The following is a 23,037-nucleotide window of genomic DNA, read 5'->3' as shown; positions in this document are numbered from 1 at the left end:
AAATTTTTAAAACATCCTTCCATTGTCTTAAAAAATATTTATTTCAATAAAATTAAAATTCACTTTTATATAACCTAATTAACATTCTGGTAAAACAGAAATAACATCTGCTAAAGCAATCACAGAGCATTTACTACCATACGCTTTATCAAAATTCAGTTTTTAAAAGGACTTCACAAATATTCAATTACTTAAGTACAATATATTGTGAGAAAAAACCCCATCTTAAAAACTCAAACACAATGTAGAACTTTTGATTTTGATAATCAAAAATAATGGGGCATAAAAATTTGAAACTTTCAATAACATCACTAAATTTCACATCACCAACAACATGTCTAGAAAACCATCAAAGATTCAACTACTATATAAGATCTATACAGGATAACCTAAATGAGACCTTAACAAGTGTATATGGAGAACTGCATTATAATGTAATTTGACTGTCATTCACATTCTATTTACAGTGCTAGATTTAAAAATATACATCAGAATAAAACTATTTTAAAATAGATACTTTTTAAGCTCATTATCGATGAAGTTTATATATAATAACTACTATAAACTATACTTAGATTTAACTGGATTTATATATATTTATACAGTGGGCTTCAAAGGCACATTAAAGTATGATGAACTATGGCTTCAAGTGTTTTCATGTCTTAAAAGAAATTTACTTTTAAATCTACATTATTATATTTAATGTTAAGTGGATATGTAGTCAAAGGATATATACACATATTTTAAACAGATAACTGTTCACCTAAACATGAAAACTGTATCTGGAGGGTTACTTTGCATGTACTTCAAAACCCTATCGTAATTGTGAATACAATGATGTCAATCTGAGAATTATGATTTTACATAGTGATCTGTACAAAATAATGGAATTACTAGCCACTCTGCTAATGTTATATACATAAGTCCATTATGAGATAATTTCTTAAAAATAATTCTCTATCGATAAAGTATTGCACAGAAAATCACAAGTAAAAATTCCTCTGAACAGTAAAAACAAATGAGTTCCCAGCGCAGCTGCATTCTACGCAGCTGCGCTGAGTTCTATATTTACAGTTAGTCTTGAGTAAATTTGGCATATGAAAGACATGCTACACAATGCAAAAAAGGCACAAAATTCAACTAGGCTCTATTTAAGTACTGCATATGTAGGTGAAGTTGCAACTCCACAGTTATTATCTTTTTGACTCATTAGAACATAACCATCATTGCCCCAGTAAGTTGACCATGAGTTTTTAATGAGCCAGTAGGGTTCTCCATTTAATGCACCATAGCCAACAGCAAGTACTGAATGGTCTAGATCATCACTCCCGGACTCTGAAATGATACATAAATATAATGAAATCAATTATACAAATAACTTACTTTACACTGTGTAAGTAATAAAAATGCTAGGTGTTTTCTTTGTAATGCAACTTCAATGATTTATAAATATCTCCACAGTGTAACAAAGGAATGTTAATGAGAATTTTACTCCACACATGGTAAATACAGAATAGTGGAGAAGGGTACCACCACTGCTGATTTTCCCCACAATGTCCAATTTCATAGACAATATGTCTGCATTGTTTTGTGCTATACAACACTATTAAAGTGAACTTGTATTATGATGGAACAATCTCATGAAAAAAAAATAAATGTATATCTGTATCCTTATTGTATTACTGTAATGCACAAGTTGAAATCTCACTCTACTTTGAATCTCACTCTCTTGTGAATGATTCCAGCAATTTGTTGCTTTATCCCAGACATGTAGTCTGAGATGTAAAAGAGAATGAAAGCAGTAAAACAGAAGAAGAAAAAAAAAATCAAACAGGAAATGAGTGCAGGAAGTCTTTGATAACCCAACTAATGTTGCAGATTAATTGAACGTTACTTTGCATCATTATTTACAAAATGTTTAACTAACCTGATTAGCTATTTTGACAGAGTCACTCATGAGACAGGAAATAATTTTGACATTATTTACTTGGCTTTCAGGAAAGCATTTGAATTAGTCCCACATAAGAGGTTACCATATAAGCTGGAATGTGTAATTGCAGAGAAAATTCTTAATTGCAATCTGGCACTTTGCAGGACTGCAAAATTATCATCATTTTTTTATTTTTTTTGTGGAAGAATGGGTAATTTCAAGGGATCTCTAGCCCCCATCTGTGTCCTCCCCAAATTTCTTATGAAAAATTTCCAACGAACAAAGTGTATTACCACACAGTAAATCTAATGATACTATCTCACTGGAATGAAACAACTGATATAAAACAGCAGTATCTGCTAATGCCACATTCTGCAATGACACTGGCAAAAGTAGTGCAGGGCAAAGAAAATACCATTTTATTATAATTAATAAAAATTAAAATTCAGAATGCTTTCAAATTAATTAAAAAGGTTTGGACCATTTTTTATGAAGTCATTTTAGCGCAGATCTATGGGTTACAATGCTGTTGTCGTGAGTTGCTTTGGCATAAACCAAGTGGACACAGCACTTCTTCTATAAGAAGCATAATCTAAGATGGCTATAACCCAAAAATAGTTGCAACAGTAGGGACAGTACAAATAAGCTGCAAATGCAGGAGGGTAGGGAGTTTCTCTATCCCCTCTCTCAATGACAAATGTGTTCCTGAAAAATGCAATACTAAATTAAAAGTATTTTCCTGTAGAGTAAAAAGATAACTGGTAGAAAAACTCAAATGGGAATTCATGGGTACATCATATACAATACCCTCCTATTACAGCACTTCCGAAGGAGACAACTACAGAGAGCACTATAAGTAGAAAGAGTAATTAAGTCCACTTACATTACAGGTGCACAAGGTATGAATCATGCATTCTAAAATGCCTCTTTGGTTACCACTATTCTACCAAGTTATTTGATTTCCTGCAGATTTTCTGTTACTGTGCATGTCTCACCAGCCTCTGTTGGCCCCTTGTACTGAGCTGTTTCCAACCAAAGAAACAGTGATGGTGGGATGCCATTGGTTCATTTGTACCAATCTTAATACGTGCAAGACATCTGTACACTAAAACCTCAGCAAAGTTGCTGTTTTCCAAGATACTCATAACAGCTATCATGATACATTCAAAGTCATGTCAATATTTTGTCACACACACACACACACACACACAGTATATCTACCCACCATATTTATACAATATGTACTAACAAGTAATGCTGTTACTGAAGGAGCACTCCATTTCAGGAAAAGGAAATGGTATACCTCATCAAAAATGGCCACTCAAGAGTATTTCTTAATTGTATTCTAAACATACTCTGAAAAATAAAATATTAAAACTGTAACAGACATTTATTCAACACATATTTTTGCATATTCAAAAATAAGTGTTTTTGCAAGAATATTTTCTTGGTGGGATGTAGATACTCCAAAATAATGTACAATATTTTAATTAAAATATAATTATTTTATTATTTCTAATTATTTAGAGTGGAAAAAAAAATAAAGTTCTTAACCAAAAGCACTGAATATTTTAGTAGTAAATTTTTGCCAGTGTATGTGTGTGTGTGTGGGGGGGGGGAATTTTAGAGGCCACGTTATGTCAAGGAACTGGATATATTCTTACCATGCGTACTCCATATCCAAAAATTTCATTACTTCATACAGCATGTCCCCAACCACACTTTTTCTTACTACTGGATATACCATGAATTTTCAAACTAATAGAGTAAACGTATCTGCGAAAAGATCTAAACCTCCCAAACACTTCCTAGTTCATTTCACAAATATATGTGGTCTCAATTGTAATCTCAACGATGTCCATTTCCACTTGCAGTCTGCCAAACCACATGTACTTTTTCTGACAGCATCTCAGTTATCGGTTGATTCAATTACTGCTCATCTCAGTTGCCCAAATCATTCACTGTATGATTCCTTTTGCCTCGAAGGTGGTACTTGTTCGTATGACCGTTCCGATGTTACCTGTCAGAGTCTTGATAATTTGGAATCTTCTCTGGCTTAAAATCTCTCTACTTCATTGTGTCAAATTCATCTGTTGTCTCTACCATTCTCCCAACTTCACTAATCACTTGGAGCTCTTTGACTACCTCTCTTTGTAACTTGACTTTCTCCAGCCCAACTTCCCTAACAGTGAGGTAATTTTCTTGGTGATTTTAATGTTCACAACTCCAGCTGGCTTCCGTTTTCTAGTCACACCGACCCAGCTGGTCGAGATGCTGAGGCTTTTGCAATTACTAATGACCATGCACAGATTGTTCATTTACCTACAAGAATACCGGACAATCCTAACCATACAGCCAATACACTTGATCTTTTTCTCACAAACAACCCTTCTAAGTACACGGTCAAAGTGAGTGGTTTTTTAGGCACCTCAGATTACAACTTGGTGATTGTCTCTTCTCCAATGGAGCTTTTATCTCATGGCTATTCCCAACCTCATATTGTTTGGCATTACAAGAATGCAAAATGGGATGACCTGCAAGATTTCTTTTCTTTTCCTTGGTCAGATTACTGTTTTAAAACTTCTGATGTCAACGTTTGCTCAGATTGTGTCAGTGAAATTATTCTTGTAGGAATGGAATCCTTTATTCCACACTCCACTTTAAAATGTCGTCCTTTATCTAAACTTTGGTTTTCCAATAAATGTGCAAAGGCTGTTCAAGAGAAGAACGTTGCATATCGTAATCGGCTCGTTTCCAGTTCTTTATTTTCATTTTCACCAAAGTTTGCAACAATTGTAAAGCAGTTATTAATCAGTCCAAACTCAATTTCGAACAGGCTAAGAACAGAAAACGTGCTTCTTACCCTAATGGTAGCTGAGCATTCTTGTCTCTTGCCAAAGCTATTGGCCACAACTTTTGCCCATCTCTGCTACCAGCTCTGTCAAAACCAGATGGTTCTATTGTCACTTCAGCCAAGGATAAAGCTGACCTGCTAGCATCCCATTATTCTTCCAATTCATGTATTAATGATCTTGGTAAAACACCTCCCACCATTCCCAACATGCTCCATTCAATGCCTCCTGTAGTCTTCTGTCAAAAAGATGTCAGAAGGATTTTCACAAATCTTGATGCTAAGAAAGTTCAAGTCCTGATGGTATTTCTCCACTTGTTCTCAAAACCTGTGCTCCTGAACGAACTCCTGTTCTTTGCCAGCTTTTTTCACTGTTATTCCAAAGGTTTTTCCTTCTGCTTGGAAATTTGCTCATATCCAGCCAGTTCCTAAAAAGGGTTACAAATCCCTCCCATCCAATTATCGTCCCATTGCAATTACTTCTATTCTTTCTAAAGTAATGGAGAAATCAATTAACCGCCAACTCTTAAACTACCTAGAAACTTTCTGTCTCATCAACAATCACCAGTATCGATTCCATCAGTGTCGATCCACTGGTGATATTCTGGCTTATGTTACCCATTTATGGACAAATTCAATGGAAAAGTTCGGTGAATCACCAGCAGTTGCTCTTGACATCTCGAAGGCTTTCAATCGTGTTTGGCACAGATGTCTTCTAAACAAGCTTTCATCTTATAGTTTTCCAACTGTTTTTTGTAATTGGTTATCCAGTTTTCTCTCTGATCGCTCACTGAGGGCGATGGTAGATGGCTCTCTGTCTGCTGACTTCTCCACTAATGCTGGTGTCCCCCAAGGTTCAGTTCTTTTTCCCTCTTTTCCTCTTGTATATTAATGACCTTCTTCCATTGACTGGAAATCCTATCCATAGTTTTGCCGATGATAGCACATTGCATTCCACTTTCCATTTTGAGAAACCTTGCCCTGCTCAATCAGCTTCAACTTCTCGAATATCTTCTACCAATTCCTTAAATGCCGATCTCCAGGTAATTCTCCAGTGGAGAAGGACAATTTAGTTGATTTCAATCCTTCTAAAACTCAGTCTTGTCTTATAACTTGCAAAAAGATTCTTCTGCTCCTATGCTTATCTTTGGTGACACTCTGACTTCTAGGAAAAATGATCTCTCTCTCTCTCTCTCTCTCTCTCTTTTGGAGATTACCCTGACTTCTAATCTCTCTTGGCACAAGCACATTACAAATATTTCTTTCTCTGCATCTAAAAAATTTTTAGATGCAGAAAAATTTTCGCTCTCGGCATTACTTTTCTTCCAAACAATCACTCTGTACAAATCACAAATCCGTCCTACCATGGAATATTGTTCCTACATGTGGGGGCATGCCCCCAAAACCTCTCTTAGGCTTCTAGATTCCATTCAGAAGAGGGCAGTTAGGTTAATTAATGATTCCTCTCTAACATAGTCTCTCCACTCACTGTCTCATAGACGTACTGTTTCTGCTGCATGCCTTCTCTACAAATACTTCCATGGGCACTGTTCTTCTGAATTGACTTCTATAATTCCTGCTCACTCTTTCAAAACAGTCCGAACATGTGCCGCCACCAACCAACATCCATTTACAGTCCAACTTCAAACTGACAGAACCAAATTTTCATCTTCCTTGTTTATTCATTCAACTGCTGTTTTCTGGAAAAACCTTCCTTCATACGTATTTCCTGAAAATTACAGTCTGCAGAAATTCAAGTGTAATGTCAACAAATATCTTCTTTTGTCTTCTCAACCTCAACCCAAGCAGAGTACTAAGTACTATAGGTTCTAATACCTCTCGTGTTTGGGGGTTTCATAAAAAAAAAAAAAAAAAAAAAGTTTTAAAACACATTCTTCAATATACCTACACAATCAAAACCAAAGCCTTTATAGTAGCAGAGGTGATCATTTAATTCATGGACTTGTGCAAGACCTTACCTTAATTGTCAACGTCAGAATCTTCTGTGGATTTCTCCTTCTCAAAATACACCCCAACTTCACACACTTTGGCCACCATTGTATCCAGGCATTAAATGCTTCTTACAAGCCATTTTTTGAAGGACTGCAAAGTGCTTCCGTTGTGGCTCTGCAAGCATCACTGCATCAGACATGAACCACTTGCCTTTCAGAGCTTTTTCAGACATGGAAACAGGAGAAATCTCATGGGGCTAGGTCTGGTGGATAAGGGGGATGTGGAAGAACCTCGACACCTATGGCAGTGATCACTGCCTGCACAATATTAGCCATATGGGGCATAGCATTGTCTTGATGGAGAAACCATATCACACCAAAAAGTTCAGTCACACTAGAATATGGCTGTCCTACCAAGACACTCATTACTGTTTGATACATTTAAGCCCCATCTGACACAATAATGAATCACATATCACTGTTCAATCTTTATGTCTGACATGATACTTGCTTCAAAACGATTGTCAGTGGCACCCACTGACAACCGGCTAAAAAAAAAAAAAAAAAAACTCTACGCAACACTAACGCGACAAGTACTAGCATGTGCGTGCAGTCTACTCAGTAGTGATCAGGGAGAGTGCCTCTAGCAGCAGTTATGGAAAGTTTTGTTGGTAAACATAAAATCTTGCACCATTTTGCAAATTAAATGATCACCCCCTCATACAAGAAATTGGGAGGGGGGGGGGGATATGGATACAACTGTTGGTCCCAATTTAAAAGTAATCCCTTCCCAATGCTTTAGTCATATTAATAGCATTTATATCCATGGAAGTTCAGCAACTCTTGAACAATATAGGCTCTTATCATTGGTATTATTAAAACAGAGAGAATATTACAAAAAAATAAATAAATAAAAAAATTAATAATTAGTGGTTAAAGATGAGCAAGAGTATAAAAATATACGCTAACATAAGATACTTACTGCAGGCTGGATCATAATACACTCCATTTGAATAGAAGGAGAAGCTTTTCTGAGATGCATCAATACTAACTGATATGGGACCATGATATGCAATAGCAAGCCTAAGAGCTTCTTTATCTCCTGCAGTAACATTAACATAACCAGCCAAACGAACAGTACCATTGACAGATTTCTCATGGCATAAACCATCCTATAATAACAAAAACACAATAGCTTAAATCAAAAGTGGACATCATTATTATGACCAACTTTAGTTATATGGTTATCTGGTAACAATGATTGAGAAGTATTCGATTACTCTGATATTCATGAATCCCATTTTTTTCCATCATTAAGCAACATCTGTAGCATAATGATCAGTTTTCACAATTCATTTAAAGAATACATGTGTATCATCTCCTATTCATACAGAATTGCCCAGTACAAAAATGTAGAGATCAGTTATGCTGAAATTCAGTAGCATTTAAATGAAATTAAATTTCTCTAAAAGATGATATGACTGCTTGTATTTTTAATATTAAAATAACTGATAATTTGATACTAGTATTCCTCTCTGCATTGAATTTTTATGTTGCTGTCTAGAAATGCCCTGTTGACTCCAGCGAGAAATAAAGTGAGCACAAGGTTTGGGTTTGTGCTCACTTTATAAATGACATTGTATCTGTGAATTCATCTAAACTTACTAATTTCAGTTTATGATTGAACTGACCAAAAGAGACAAATCTGCTGTCCATTAAAAACTGAGATACTATCATCACATGTTTCAAGACTTTTTATCATTTGTCATATGATGGGCAGTCTAAATTAGATACCTATCAAAGAGCAAACCAAGCATTGTGAGAAAGGAAAAACTTTGACTTAAAACATAACAAATGTTGTGTGCTGAGCTGTATTGCCTCATTTCAGCAATTAAGTAAAGGAATGGAGTTGTATTTCAACACAGTTGTTGATATAATTTCATAATAGTACACTTCTATTTTCTATTTTCCTGACTACTATTATCAAATGAAATAACAATTTACTTAATTACGGCAACGAGCAAATGCAGCTCCGTACTAGGAGGTTTGATATACAACAAACCTTGTTATGTTTAGGCTCTATATATTATTTACTGTTCAACACAAAGTTCCTAACTGAGGCTACCCATATCTGATGGGAGATTAGCAAGTTTTTTAGCATTAGCACACACAATGCAAGAAAGCAAGCTTATACAGCATCAGGCAAAAAAAAAAAAAAAAAAAAAAACCCTTCACACTTCACTAATCCATTTGTTCCAAATGTTTGTCTAGTTCTGCTTGAATTTATTTAAGCTATCAACTTCCACAACAACAGATGAAGCTTGTCTAGCAATCAACTACCTGCTGGATAAAGGCAAACTTCTGCACATCTATTATTCTACAACTCTCTTTCCTCAGTTTGAATCTATGCCTCCTCAGGTTTGCAATCTGAGCAAGTGGAAGAATCCCATCAGCAGTGAGCCTGCTCAATCCATTCAAGGCCTTATACACTTCAATCAGATCGCCTCGCAGGTGCTGTCTCCAGATGCCGCAATTTGCAGAACTTTATCCTTTCTTCATAAGAACACCCCTTTTTTTCCCTCCTCACTAGGCTTGTTGCCCTTCTTTGTACTTGTTCTAGCAACTCTACATCCTTCCTAAAATGAAGCTTCAAGACTGGTACACAGTACTCAAGGTGTGGCCTGACCATTACCTTATACAAGGAGATAATCACTTCCTTATCCCTGCTTGCAAAATTCCTGTATATCACTGACAAGACCAAGTTTTGTAACACATATCATGGGTGTCTCAAAGCAGGAGTAAAGTAGAACACATTTTTTATTGACTGTGGTTCAATTTCCTATGACCACTAAACACAGTTAATAATATTTTTTAACAAATAACTAGTTCTAAATGCTTTTCAACAAGTTTATACCTAGTTGTAAATTGGTTGATCTATGTGGTGATGTCAGAGTATGAACAAAATTTTTTTTAATTAATAGCAGATTGCTTCTTTTATTAATATTATTTGATTAAAAATGGAATTGGTAACTTTAGGTCAACATATGGATAATGATGTAGTTTATAAAATGGGCAAAACTCTTGTTGCTATTACTGGAAGGAACAGAATATCTACAGACAGTAAAACAGAATACAAGTTAGTAATATTTCACATTTCATAAAAAAAAAGGCAGATAACATTCATGAGTGAACTGAAAACATTTATTTCTGCACATTACCACACTGCCTGTTCATTCTGAGCATGGCAACAAACATAATTAGCTACAATATAGGGTATGTGGATAGCCTATATGTGATAATTTTGGTGGATTTCTATTAGTCCAGTTTTAATGAAGCTTGGGCAACCTCAACAGATCTAACAGTTAAATATAGAATTTCATGAAAAATCCATCCACTGAGAGACAAGTTATTACATGTGGATGGACAGACAAATTGTCAGATTTCTATTGGTCCAAACTTCCTAAAAGGCCCAAATATAAAATTCATCCATTGGGAGTAGTAATAGTAATAATTGCTGAATTTCTACTGGTCTGGTTTTAATTAAATTTGGAGTGGCTCAACAAATCTTTTAAAAAGACCCAAAAATAAAAATCCTGAAAATCTGTCAACTAGGAGTAGAACTGTTATGCACAGATGGATGAACAGACATGGTGAAGAAAACAATTGCACTATTACATATGAATAATGCACCTAACAAAAAGGAGTATGCTGTTATCAAATTATTTGAAAACCACTATCAATTTATTTGAAATAACCCCATTGTTTTACTTAGGAAATCCATTCACTGAGAGACATGAAATATATTTAAACTTAGATTTATTTATGACTTATATTTAGATAAATGGAACAATTTTAAATTTTAATAAGGAAAGATTAAAATACTTACAGCTCCAAGGTAAGGACCATAATCTTCCTCAGCAGAAAGGCCATGTACCTTGATATACTGATAGGCTCTAAAATCCTCTCCTCCATCACAACCATTATTCTGAAACTGCCAGCTGCAATCAATCAGTTGTTGTTGTGATAAACGTACCAATTTCCCACTCTGGAGAGAGAAAAAAAAAAAAATCAAGTTTTTATCAAACATGTTGCTCACAAGGAAATTTCACTTTGTAGTTTAAGGACTTCTTTTCCTCAAATAACAAAACTGGATTACATTTTTTGGAACATACTTGGTATGTACTATACTTATACATGCAAAAGTATAATGTGCCCTATGTCTCTTACCTTCAAGAAATAGGAACCTTCAAGGGTACCAGTTGTTCCAAAACTCCAACATGACCCACAAACAGCTTGATCCTTCACAGGTGTAACAGCACCTACAAAACAGGGTGGAATTCTTTTACTAATTTTAAAATGTTTAATATAAGTAAATCTGTATCTTACAATACTAGCCTAAGTGACTTTAGTTCTTGTGAATTACTTCATTACATTAGCTCTTTATCATTTCATTTTATTCAAAAACTTCAATGACTTTCTTCAGAATAAATTTTAAAAAAATAAATAAAAATAGCAAACAAACCCAATAACTGAATTCTTTAGTGATAAATCCACAACATTGTTTTTAATATTAGGAAAGAATAATTAAAAGGATAGAAAAAAAAAAAAAAATTGTTAAGTTTATTCGGAAGTATAACAATCTCAGAAATATTCAATATATATAAGATGTATGAATTGGCATTTGTAACTGTGTACACTGATTTTAATTAACAAGTAGGATTTTTTAAAATTTATATTTGTTGATAAACAGATACATCCAACAGTGCAGCTGTTTCTTGCCCCATAATTCTATTTACCTTCCTATCTTTAAATTTCATATACACAACTTTAATTCTTTTCATGAAGTCCCTTCCTCCAACAGTTTCAAATTTTTTTTATATTAAAAGCATGGGGAGTATTTGTAAGCATATATTCAGCTACTGACAATTTCCTGGTAGAGTAAAACCTGTTAAATTCAAAGCAAAAGGGACCAAAATAAGTTACATTTTGATTTAAATGGGTTCAAAGTATCCACACAAGTTGAGAACATGCCAGTATTAGTTAACCAAGAAAAATTTTTGCCAGATAATCTTATTAACACCATGCAGAATTTATTAATTCTCATTAAAAACATTCATATTCTTTTAGTTTTGTTGTGGCAGATATTCATGAACAGATGGTTAATGCATTAATCAATATGAGAACAGTAATAATTGTGCTGTGGAGAAATTCAATAAATTTCTCACATGTGATGAAAGATTGCTAAATTTAATTTTTGCAGCCATTACTAGTCATACACTTAGGTGCATACTAGCTGTACATTAATATGATAAAATGCACATTATCTTTTTTTTAATCTAGTTTATTCTAGTTTCTTTAAATCTGATACTAGAGTTTGGAATTTTTAATGCAGGTTCTAACAGAAAACTTTCCTTGAAATCTTATTAAATCAAATACATATCAAAGAAAGATTTTGTAACAATACTTTTCTTTATGCACATGGTATGATGAAGAATGTAAAGTTTTCTATTTGTCACCAGTTTTTGTCAGTCTGTATAACACAGCCACTGATATATGATCTTTGAAGTTTCATTATTATTTAAAAACCATTAAGGTTTAAAAAAAAAAAAAAAAAACTTGAATAGTGCTATCTTCCTTATGCAAAATAAAATTATTCGAGGTTTTTGATTTGTATTTGGCACTAATTTTAAGTTTTTTACTGCACTTTCCAAGTGAAAATTTTCCTTGAAATTTCATTATAAGGTCAAATACATACCAAAGAAATATGTCACATAACAATATAGATTTCAGAATACAATCTGTAATGAAGTGTGCACAGGTTTCAAAGAATGTAAAAGTTAACTTGACAAGTTTTCCAGTCTATAACATGGCTGCCAATCCCATAGAGAGAATTTTATCTTGGAAATTTATTTTACAAGATCAAATATACACCAAGGAGAGATGCTATAGTAATACTGCTTTCAAAAGAAAAAAAAAAAAAAAAAAAAAGTGCATAATGTGAACATTTTCTTATCCAGTGTGCATTGATGTTCTCTATTTTACACCAGATTTTGCAATCTATAATGTGCCTGCCCAATAAATAAATTTCCTTGAAATTTTTTTAGTAGATGCATTATATAGCTAAAAAAGAATATAATAATAATTTAAAAAATTCATTCCGAGGAACGAGCACGATTTTTTTTTTTTTTTCTTTGCACACAAACAACGATTTCAGTTTGACACAAAGTTTTTGAAAGTTCATAATGTAGCTCAACAAAAAATTTAGTTCATAAAAATTTCTCCAATAGAAATTTTCTTGAAATTTTGTTACTAGATAATGCTGCCAGTAAAGGAGCTATCAAAAGCAATTCTAGATGAACTTGTTTTTTTTATTAATCCAGCGTGCAATGTGGCGTTTTCTATTTTTCACCAGTTTTTGCAATATATAATACAGCTACCAATTGATGACTTTTCTTAAAATTCTGTTAGTCGAAGCTCTCTAGTAGAAAGAATTTACATCGTCTGCAAATTTTGACATTACTCTTATCCCTTTATTGATGTCAATTTATGAAAATGAGAAACAACAGTGGTCCAAGAACCAATCCTTGAGGGACCCCACTCCTGACATAAAACCAATCTGAAGAATATCCGTAATCATAACTCTGCACTCGTATTAGGTGTTGGATACACATTTTTGTACTTTATTTCAATCATTAGCTTACAAACTGATTAGAGAACTAGCTGCTACTGAGGAAGGAGCTAAAACACATCTCATAACACAGAGCTTTATAGTGTTAATGTATACATAATTTTCTAAATTGTAATTATTTATCCAGCATGCAGAGAGAAATGTATTTAATATCCAGAAACTAGATACCAATTCCAATTTTGTCCCAGGACTTACCATACAGACGCCAATCCAAAGAGTCAGGAACATCTGGATCATGGTGTTCTGGGAAAGGAGCTCCTCCATTATATCCACGACTTGGTAGCCTGCCTCGTAAAATTTTCATTTCCTGATCAGTGAAATCAGCCAGGTGATTGACTGCTAATGTGAATCTCAAGCCTGCCCGATTTTTGGAGTTTATATACCTAGAAAACAAATTATAAAATAAGTATAAAATTATAAATTTGAATTGTTTTTCAGTAATTTTAATTTTCATTCTGTGGTTATTACCAGACATGTATAGGATATTGTCCAATGACCTAACTGAGGTTTTATTACTCAGTCAATTTGCTTATTCAGAACAAACAGAAACCACAACTTCAGCTAAGATTTCAAAATAAGCTTGACACAGAATATTTAAATATTCCACAATTTAACTTTGTATGCCAAAACAGAAGGTTGAAGATGGCAAGGCACATTTTCGATATACATCACAAATGATGAACTTTGAGTTGTTTCTTTCCACTGAAATGAGAGGCTACACATTAAAACACAGAAGAATGCAAATACCAATACAAATGCATGTATAATACTACTTTTTAACAAGAAATCCTATTCAAACTTTAACATGCAACCTATTCAAACATTTTTCCTAAGGACAAGTCTCACTCATACACAAAAATTAAACCACAAGATGGCAAAGGATGATGAAATCCAAATGAAACAAGAAGTTTTCACATAGCTTTTAAGAGGAAACTATTTCAAGTTCCCATGCATATAAAAATATATACTATCATGTTGCACTGCCCTTAAAATACATATTTCTTCATAATGGTAAGCTATTCAAATTAATTTTAACCTAATTCGAAAGAAGCTGAAAGAAGATATTTTTCAATGAAATGTATTCTTCTAGTTCTAATCAAAAATAGTTATTAGAAATACAAAAATAAAAAATGTCATAAAGGTGGTGATTAGTACTGTGTGCATATGTTGAAGGTTGAGAAGAAGAAAGAATATACTTGTTGACATTACACTTGAATTTCTGTAGAATGTAATTTTCAGGAAATGTATATGAAGGGGAGAACAACCTCACTTCATTTGAAATGAAAATGGAAGTTGAAGGAATAAATGAGGAAGAAAAGTTCTTCTGTAAGTTTGAAGTTGGACAGTAAAGGATATTGAATGGCTCTGAGAGAGAATTATAGAAGACAATTCACATGAATAGTGCCCATGGAAGTATCTATAGAAAAGGCATGCAACAGAAACAGAATGTGTATAAGACAGAGTGGCAAGAGTTTGTTGGAGGTGAGTTATTAATTAACCTAACTGCCCTTTTTTGAATGGAATCTTGAAGGCTGAGAGACACTATGGGGTACTGCTCCAGATGCGGGAACAATATTCAATGGTAGGATGAATTTGCAATTTGTACAGAGTGAACAGCTGTGAAGAAAAGTAATGCCAAGAGAAAAAGAAAAAACAGTATTTTAAGCAACATTTGTGATGTGTTTATGCAGGCAGAGAGAGAGAGAGAGAGAGATTAGAAGTTAGGGTAATCCCCAATAGAGATATATGACGTTGTCTGGAAATCAGAGTGTCACTGAAAATAAGCAAAGGAGCAGAAGAATTCTTCTCATGAGATATAATACAGAACTGAACTTTGGAAAGATTGAAATAAATTAAGTTAATCTTTGCCCCACTGGAGAATTACCTGGCAATCAACATTTAAGGAATCAGTAGTGTATATTGAAGAAGCCAAAGTGGTGCAAGGCAAGGTTTCTCAAACTGGAAGGTGGAATGTAATGTGCTATCATCAGCAAAACTGTGGATAGGATTTCCCAATCAATGGAAGTTCATTAATATACAAGAGGAAAAGAGTGGGAGAAAGAATTAAACCTGGGGAACACCTGCATTAGTGGAGAAGTTAAAAGATAGAGAGCCATCTACCATCACCCGCAGTGAGCAGTCAGAGAGAAAACTGGACCCAATTACAAAAAACAGTTGGCAAACCATGAGTTTTTTTTTTTTAATGAAAATCCCAAGGACAAGAGGTATCAAAACTTATAGTACTTAGTACCATGCATGGGTTGAAGGTTGAGAAGATAAAAGAAGATACTTGTTGAAATTAGACTTCAATTTCTGTAGATTGTAATTTTCAGGAAAAAAGTATGAGGGAGGTTGTTCCAGAAAACAAAGTGAATGAATAAATGAGGAAGAAGAAAAGTTAGTTCTGTGAGTTTGAAGTTGGACAGAAAAAAATATGTTGACTGGTTGCTGCACATGTTCAGACTGGTTTGGAGAGAGAGCAGGCAAACAGTGTCCATGGAAGTACCTATAGAAAAGTCATGCAGCAGAATCAGAATATCTATGAGACAGAGAGTGGAGACGCTTTGTTAGAGATGAGTCATTAATACCTAACTGCCTTCTTTTGAATAGAATTTAGAAGCCCGAGAAAGGTTTGGAGGCATCACCTCAGATGTAGGAACAATATTCCTTTGTAGGGCTGATTTGCGATTTGTGCAGAATGAACAACTGTTTGGAAAAAAGTAACATTGAGAGTGAAAGAGAAAACCCAGTTTTTATAGATGCAGAGGAAGCAATATTTGTAATGTGCTTATGCCAAGAGAGATTAGAAGTCAGAGTAATCTCCAGTAGAGATATATAATCAAGCCTAGAAATCAGTGTCATCGAATATAACACAGGAGCAGAAGAATCCTTTTTGCAAGATATGAGACAGGACTGAGCTTTAGATGGATTGAAATCAATTAAGTTATTTTTGCCCTAATTACCTGGACATCAGCATTTAACAAACTGGTGGTGGATATATTCAAGAGGTTGAAGCTATTTGTGCAGGGCAAGGTTTTTCAAACTGGAAGGTCATTAATATATAAAGATGGAAGCTTATTTAGAAACCTTTATGCCAAATGCAATCAAAAGCCTTTGAAATGTCAAGAGCAACTGCTTCAGTTTCATCAAACTATTCCATTTGAATTTTCCCAAAGATAGGCAACCTAAGCTGGCATATTACCAGTGGTCCAACACTGACTGAATCCATACTGGCAATCATTGATCAGATGAAAAGTTTCTAAGTAGTTATACATGTTGGCAAGTCCTGAAAAACTAGACTTATAATAGACTTCCGGATTTATGTGTTTATTATAACAATATAATGAATGTTCCAGAACTGTTCAATGATTGAATGAAATTCACCAACCATTCTTACAAATTAATAACTAACTAACTAATATACTGCAACAGGTAAATTACATGTGGTCGCAAAATGCAATAAACTTCTTTGCTTCATTTATACATTTAAATTTTTTTTCCTGTTCAATTTCATAGTATTGGCTTAATGCAAAATCATGTTTTTTGAAATGAGATCAAATCCACACATGTAGATTTGATCTCATTTCAACTTTTTCAATCGCAGGTTGTTCAGAGTAAAGCATTTACCAGGTGGTTATAAAATAAGTTTCCCTATTCAGGAGACCCTAGTGTCAAAACGGTGGGTATGTCATTTACGGTATGGGGAAGCGATTTGTAAAAGAAAAAAAAAAAAATAGTTAAAATTTCAGCCACCAGGAGAGAAATGGTGCTGCACATATGTAAAAGTTGTCATTTACTTCAAGACAGGCTGCTTATGCAAATAACATCTTGTCAGATAAAAGCAGAAAGGCCAATGCCACTGTCAATAACCATGGCACTTACAAAAAAGGAACATGCTATTTTAGTAAACTGTTCTACCAGAATAATAGTAACGCTAATGCAGCACTATGTGAATATCGGAAACTTAAAATTTTGCGTAAAGTACCTTTGACATCGGTGGGACTTCGAAAACTAATAAAGAAATTTGAAGCTACTGGGGAGTTAAGTGTAATTCCGGGCAGGGAACAACCACGTATCAGAATGGAGGTAATGGATGAAGTGGCAGTTGCAATAGTCTTTCTGGGTCAGAATGTGAAACACTACCAGTCAGTAGTGCCAGAGGTATGTCAAGAGACTTGAACCTTCCTTGGTCTACTGTACATGAAGTGCTTCAAATAATTTTATGCTGGTTCCCATACAAGATTCATGTAGTGCAAGAACTAGTCTTGTGATCAGCAACAACCAATACTTTGCTCTACGATTTCTGGCTCATATGGAACTTGACTATACATGGGCTCGAATGATCTTGTGGTCTGATCAGGCACATTTCACTCTTCATGAGGCTGTAAATGCACAAAACTGCCAAATATGGGGAACTTCTCGTCCACCTGACCACAACGAAGTCCATACATTACAGTATGGTGTGGATTCACAGCAGAGTTTATAATCGGACCATTTTTCTTTGAAGAGTCTACACCTCATGCCCCCCATAAGGTGTATGGTAACTAGTGCACGGTACTGCACTCTTCTAAGAAATAACATTATTCTCACTCTGCAAGAAAGGCAATGCTTGGAGATCATAGTGTTTATACAAGATGGTACCCCTACCCACGTTGGTCGACAAGTGAAGGAACTGCTCCGTTCAACATTCGGAAATGATTGCATCATTTCTAGAGACTTTCTGCAGTTCTGTCCAGCCTGATCAGAAGATTTCAATCCCTGTGATTTCTGACTATAGGGATACCTGAAAGACAGAGTTTACCATGGCAGCATACAGATGCTTGTTGATTTCAAAGCAAGCATTAAACAGCATGTAGCCAACATCCCCAATGAGATGCTAGGCAAAACTGTGTCACATGCAGTCCTCCGTCTTCAGAATGTCAAGTGAAGGAAAGTACATAGATTTACATAGGAAGTACATAGGAAAGTACATACTGTAGATTTCTAAGTTCTGATATTAAAATCTAATCCTAAATTAAGTATTCCATTCATGTTTACAGTGCCAATTTCTCCCTTGGTGGCAGAAATTTGAACTATTTTATTTTTCTTCTACAAATCGCTTCGCCATACCCTAAATGACATACCCACTGATTTTCACAGTGCTATCTCTAACAGTTTTGACACTAGGGTCTCCTGAATAGGGAAACCTATTTTATCACCACCCGATATATTACCTATTGATTATATATACAGCAGGCCCCCCGTTATAACGAGGTTTGCTTTACACTGATTCGCTATAACGCTGTTCTTATATTATAACCCGTATCTGACTATAACACTGTCACAGATCACTATAACGCTCTTTTACATATTGCATTTTTGGCATATTTAACAAAATCGTTTCATTTGATGGAGTCGATAGCTTGAAAATGAATAGCAAAACAGCATTAAAACGTTTCCCACGCCGACTTGAGAAATTTTCCCACGCTCAGTGAAATTTTCTCGCACGCTAATTTAATTGCAGTACAGTGACTTATGTAGTTCCGAGATCAACATTTTAAAAAATGATCAAGTATATTACTTGAAATATTTGCGTTATATGCATTTATCCGATGTCTAGTCATCACTCAGTACAGTATTAGACATCGTGCGTAACGGACAGTTTACTTGAACATTGTATCGTAATTAATGCAACCAACGCAATTACATTTTAGAAGAGTTAATAATGGCCGATAAGAATGAAAAAGCAACGTCTGAGCGCAGTACGAAGATTATAAATGTAAGAAAAAGACTGAATTTGAAAATTAAATTAGACGTTTTGAAGCGAATCGATTCCCGTCAACGACAAGCGGATGTGTGCCATAATTTAGGACTTGCAAGTTTAACTGTAGGAACAATTATAAAAAAATAAAGAATTAATTTTAGCAGCGGGAAAGATAGCTGTTCCACTGCAAGCAACTAGGGCTAGGCCGGCTATTAGGATTGAAATGGAAAAGACTAACTAATTTTATTGAAGATAAAGTTCAATGCAGAATTCAGTTAAGTTATAAAAAAAGAGCGAGAGAGAGAGAGAGAGAGAGAGAGGGAGAGAGAGAGAGAGAGAGAGAGATTAGCCAATTTGAAGAAAACTCACCTAAAAAAAAAAATGTGGAACCATTTAAAACTGGTAAAGGCTGGTTGAATAGATTTAAAATCTAGGGAGAAGCCGCAGTGCAGATCAAAGAACGGAAACTTTCAAAAAAGAACTTGTTAAAATTATTGAAGAGGGATATTATGTGTTATAATTCTCAGCAACTTTATAACATAGATGAAGCAGGACTTTTGTGGAAACGAATGCCTAAAAGAAGTTTCATATTGAAAGAAGCAAAAAACATGCCAGGTTTCAAAGCGGCGAAGGATCGGGGGACTTGATTGTTGGGTGCTAACGCTGTGGGAGATTTAAAATTAATACCCCTTTTAGTTTATTTAGAAAAGGGCCAAAGTTCAACCTAAAGTTGACACATTTTTCATGATTAAATTCATCAATTAAATTAAATCAATCAAAATCAATTAAATTAAATCAATCAAAATCAATTTAGATCAATTAAATTCATGATTTTAATTGGAATTTTAATTTTAAGTTTAATTTTGATACGTAAATAGTTACCACATAATTATATACCTATGTAATGCAGAATATTTTATATGTACAATATTTGAATATTAAATATTTTGACCGACATTTGTGTATCTTTTCACTACCGTTTATTATTGATTAGGAAATATCCTATGGCACTGACTGCAACTTACAAATACATGTTACCTTATGGGAATGCGGGGCTCGTTTAGCGCGGATTCACTTAGCGCTCTTGTTTTTCGGGAACGAATTATCAGCGTTAAGCAGGGGTCACCTGTATATTTCTTGAATAACAATTATTTCCAAGACATTACATAATACCACCAAGCTGTCTAGTTCCAAGAAGTGAAAATTTTAAATAATACTGTATGAGATATTTGGCATCACGTTAAGAATTCACAAATTCTTCAAAACTCCTCATTAAGAAGTACCTGTAATGCTGACGAAAAATATCTTTTCTTCTCTCATGTTCTTTTTCATCAACATATTTTTTCTGATGATTAGATTTGAATTCATTAAATGCATCATTCACATGTCCATCATGTCCATTAATAAACTCCTTCATGGGGTTATGTAAACTAACATATCGAGTTCCAGGACCAGGAAAATTCCGGCAAGTCATATCTGAAATATAAATACCAAGTTATACTGAAAGCTAGTAGAGTCAAATTTGTGCAGCGAAAAATAAGAATAGATATTAATACATACCTAAATAAACTTATAAACAGAAGTAAAAATAAATTCATTTCTATCTATTTTTATAAACTTAAAATTAGCCTTGATATCTTAAAACTAACAGCTGAGACACGCTGTAATACCTACAACTACAATTAAAAACATAGGAAATGGAATTGACTTTTTTATTTAGAGGTTTGTAATTTCCAAAATTGTTCTAATTATTCTTCAGGTGTGTGTGCATTTTGTTATTAAACATATAACTAGCAAGTAAAATTACATGAATAATACTCCGCCCTGCAAATCTTATCTTTTCCTGGAAAATTAAAGACATTAGTAAAGTTCTCTGGTTGTTGGATGAGCTACATATGCACTGCTTTTCAGATCTTGTCAACAAAGTGGAAATGTCCTCTACCGGGCAAGGGGAACAAGGGTAGGATTCAAGGGTATACATATACAAAGGTCGGATATGTGGTAGGATTTCGCCATGCTATAAACAAGGGCTATCAACTTCTAACTACAAAAGGGCAAAAAGCAAACCGTAGCTGCTCATCTACAGGCCATACAATTAAAATTCGCACACTACAAAATAATCTCATTTTGTTCATAATATGATGAGCATCAGGATACAATCACTTTTGAATTACTGTCATAAGAACTGGGAGTCTATAAGCACTTTGTATGGCTGCCTTTTGCAATTATTAGTACTTTATTGTAACCTAACACAAACATTTCTGAATTAGGAGAACTAATAAAAGACTAAACTGACCATATCCCTCATATTTTATCAGATTCCCTAAAATTACAGGGGGAAACTGGTAACATCTAAAACAGGTCAAACAAGATCACCATTTATTGTTATATAGGACACAGATTTTTCCTGATTACAAGAATTACACAGCTATATTAAAACTATTTGCATACAGGATGCTGTTTCACTACTAAAAAGCTTGTAAATAATATCTCCTATCCTAAAAAGGGACTTTCTATTGTGAAGATCAATACCAAGTATCTACTCAGCTTACATGAATAATCTACTAGATTATCCATGATTCTTCCTTCTTTTGATTTACTCTTTTTCTGTTTTAATTATGTGAAAAAAAAAAAATAAATAAAACTTTGTCCCCACTCTTAGCCCTCTTGGCTAATGTATCCTCAAACTCAGACATACAGTGAGTACTAAATCAGTGGCCTTGTTATAAATCAACTTATGTGAATCTCAGCTGCCTGACTTTGCTGCAATTATCCTATCTTGCCTTTTTTCTATTCTATCATGCTTTCTGTAACTCTTTTTATCCATCCAGGTGTGCGGGGGGGGGGGGGAGTACTACCTTAATGGGAAGTTAAGGAAGATGAATGTATCCAAATGCATAACTGGCTTTGATTATGAATGTCTGAAAGTACCCTACAATTCAACTGTACTTTCCCCTCTCACATTTCCTATTTGGTCAAAGAATTTTAGTCCACAGTGATTCCCTTCCTTGAAAATAAAGATCTTGCCCTTACCTTCGACTACTGAAATCCCCTTTGTCATTGCCCAATTTAGGAGTAAGTCTGTGGTATTAGCTGCTAACGGTTCCTGTGCCATCAGATTTGTGATAGTATTCAGGTTAATGGTGATGCCCAGGTTCAAGAAAATTCCTGCCCTTTGTACTCTGATACATATTGATACAGATAATGTCATCATGTTAATTTAAAAAAATATACTCCATGCTCTAGTCAACAATTTATAATTAATGAGTAGTATGCAGAAATCTCCCATAAACAAGGCAAACAGTCTTACTAGCAAATCAAGTTGTATATAGAGAACAAGGAGAACAAATCTTTAGCACATTCCCAAATATCAGATTATATGTGGGGATCCCATTTAACATATTTGGACTCCATGCATTTCTGAAATTGTTCCAAAGGCACAATCATATTGCATTCAGGCAGCTTTTTATCAAAAGTGTGCACCTCTCCTCTTTCTGTCCTTCCTATATATTTGAATGTTTTGAAGTGAAACTCATCATCCCCTATATCACAGTGAAAAGGCTTCTCTCAGGCGACATCCTTATAGAGACCAGGCACTAGGCACCAGCGAGGTGATCTGATAGAGGTGTATAAAGCCTTGAATGGTTTAAGCATGCTCAATGCTGATGGGATTCTTCCTCTAGCTCAGAAAAATCACCTGAGAGGGCATAAATTCAAATTGAGGAAAGACAGATGTAGGATAGACGTGCGGAAATTTGCCTTTAGCCAGCGGGTGGTTGGTTGGTGGAACAGACTTCCATCCCTTGTGGTGGAGGTTGATAGCCTAAATAAGTTTAAGGCTCAGCTGGACAGGTATTTTGAACGAACAGAGGG

At 34.5% G+C, this 23,037-nt stretch overlaps 1 protein-coding gene across 1 annotated transcript in view; it reads right to left on the bottom strand.

Annotated features, from left to right (window-relative positions):
* Positions 1-272: 272 nt before the first annotated feature.
* Positions 273-23,037, bottom strand: part of CtsK1 (C1 family peptidase 26-29-p) — a 41,432-nt gene continuing 18,667 nt past the window's right edge. Inside the window, exons 5-10 of the mRNA XM_090371251.1 lie at positions 20,448-20,640; positions 13,617-13,804; positions 10,961-11,052; positions 10,620-10,778; positions 7,716-7,905; positions 273-1,335 (exon numbers count right to left, since the gene is read on the bottom strand). Coding sequence (XP_090227377.1) covers positions 1,148-1,335; positions 7,716-7,905; positions 10,620-10,778; positions 10,961-11,052; positions 13,617-13,804; positions 20,448-20,640 — 1,010 coding nt within the window. The 3' untranslated portion in view covers positions 273-1,147. The remainder of the gene's footprint in view (positions 1,336-7,715; positions 7,906-10,619; positions 10,779-10,960; positions 11,053-13,616; positions 13,805-20,447; positions 20,641-23,037) is intronic.

Source organism: Mastigoproctus giganteus, chromosome 4 (genome assembly GCF_048544385.1).
Source record: "Mastigoproctus giganteus isolate SK-2022 chromosome 4, ASM4854438v1, whole genome shotgun sequence".
NCBI lineage: Eukaryota > Metazoa > Arthropoda > Arachnida > Uropygi > Thelyphonidae > Mastigoproctus > Mastigoproctus giganteus.
This window is presented reverse-complemented; position numbering and strand designations above follow the sequence as displayed.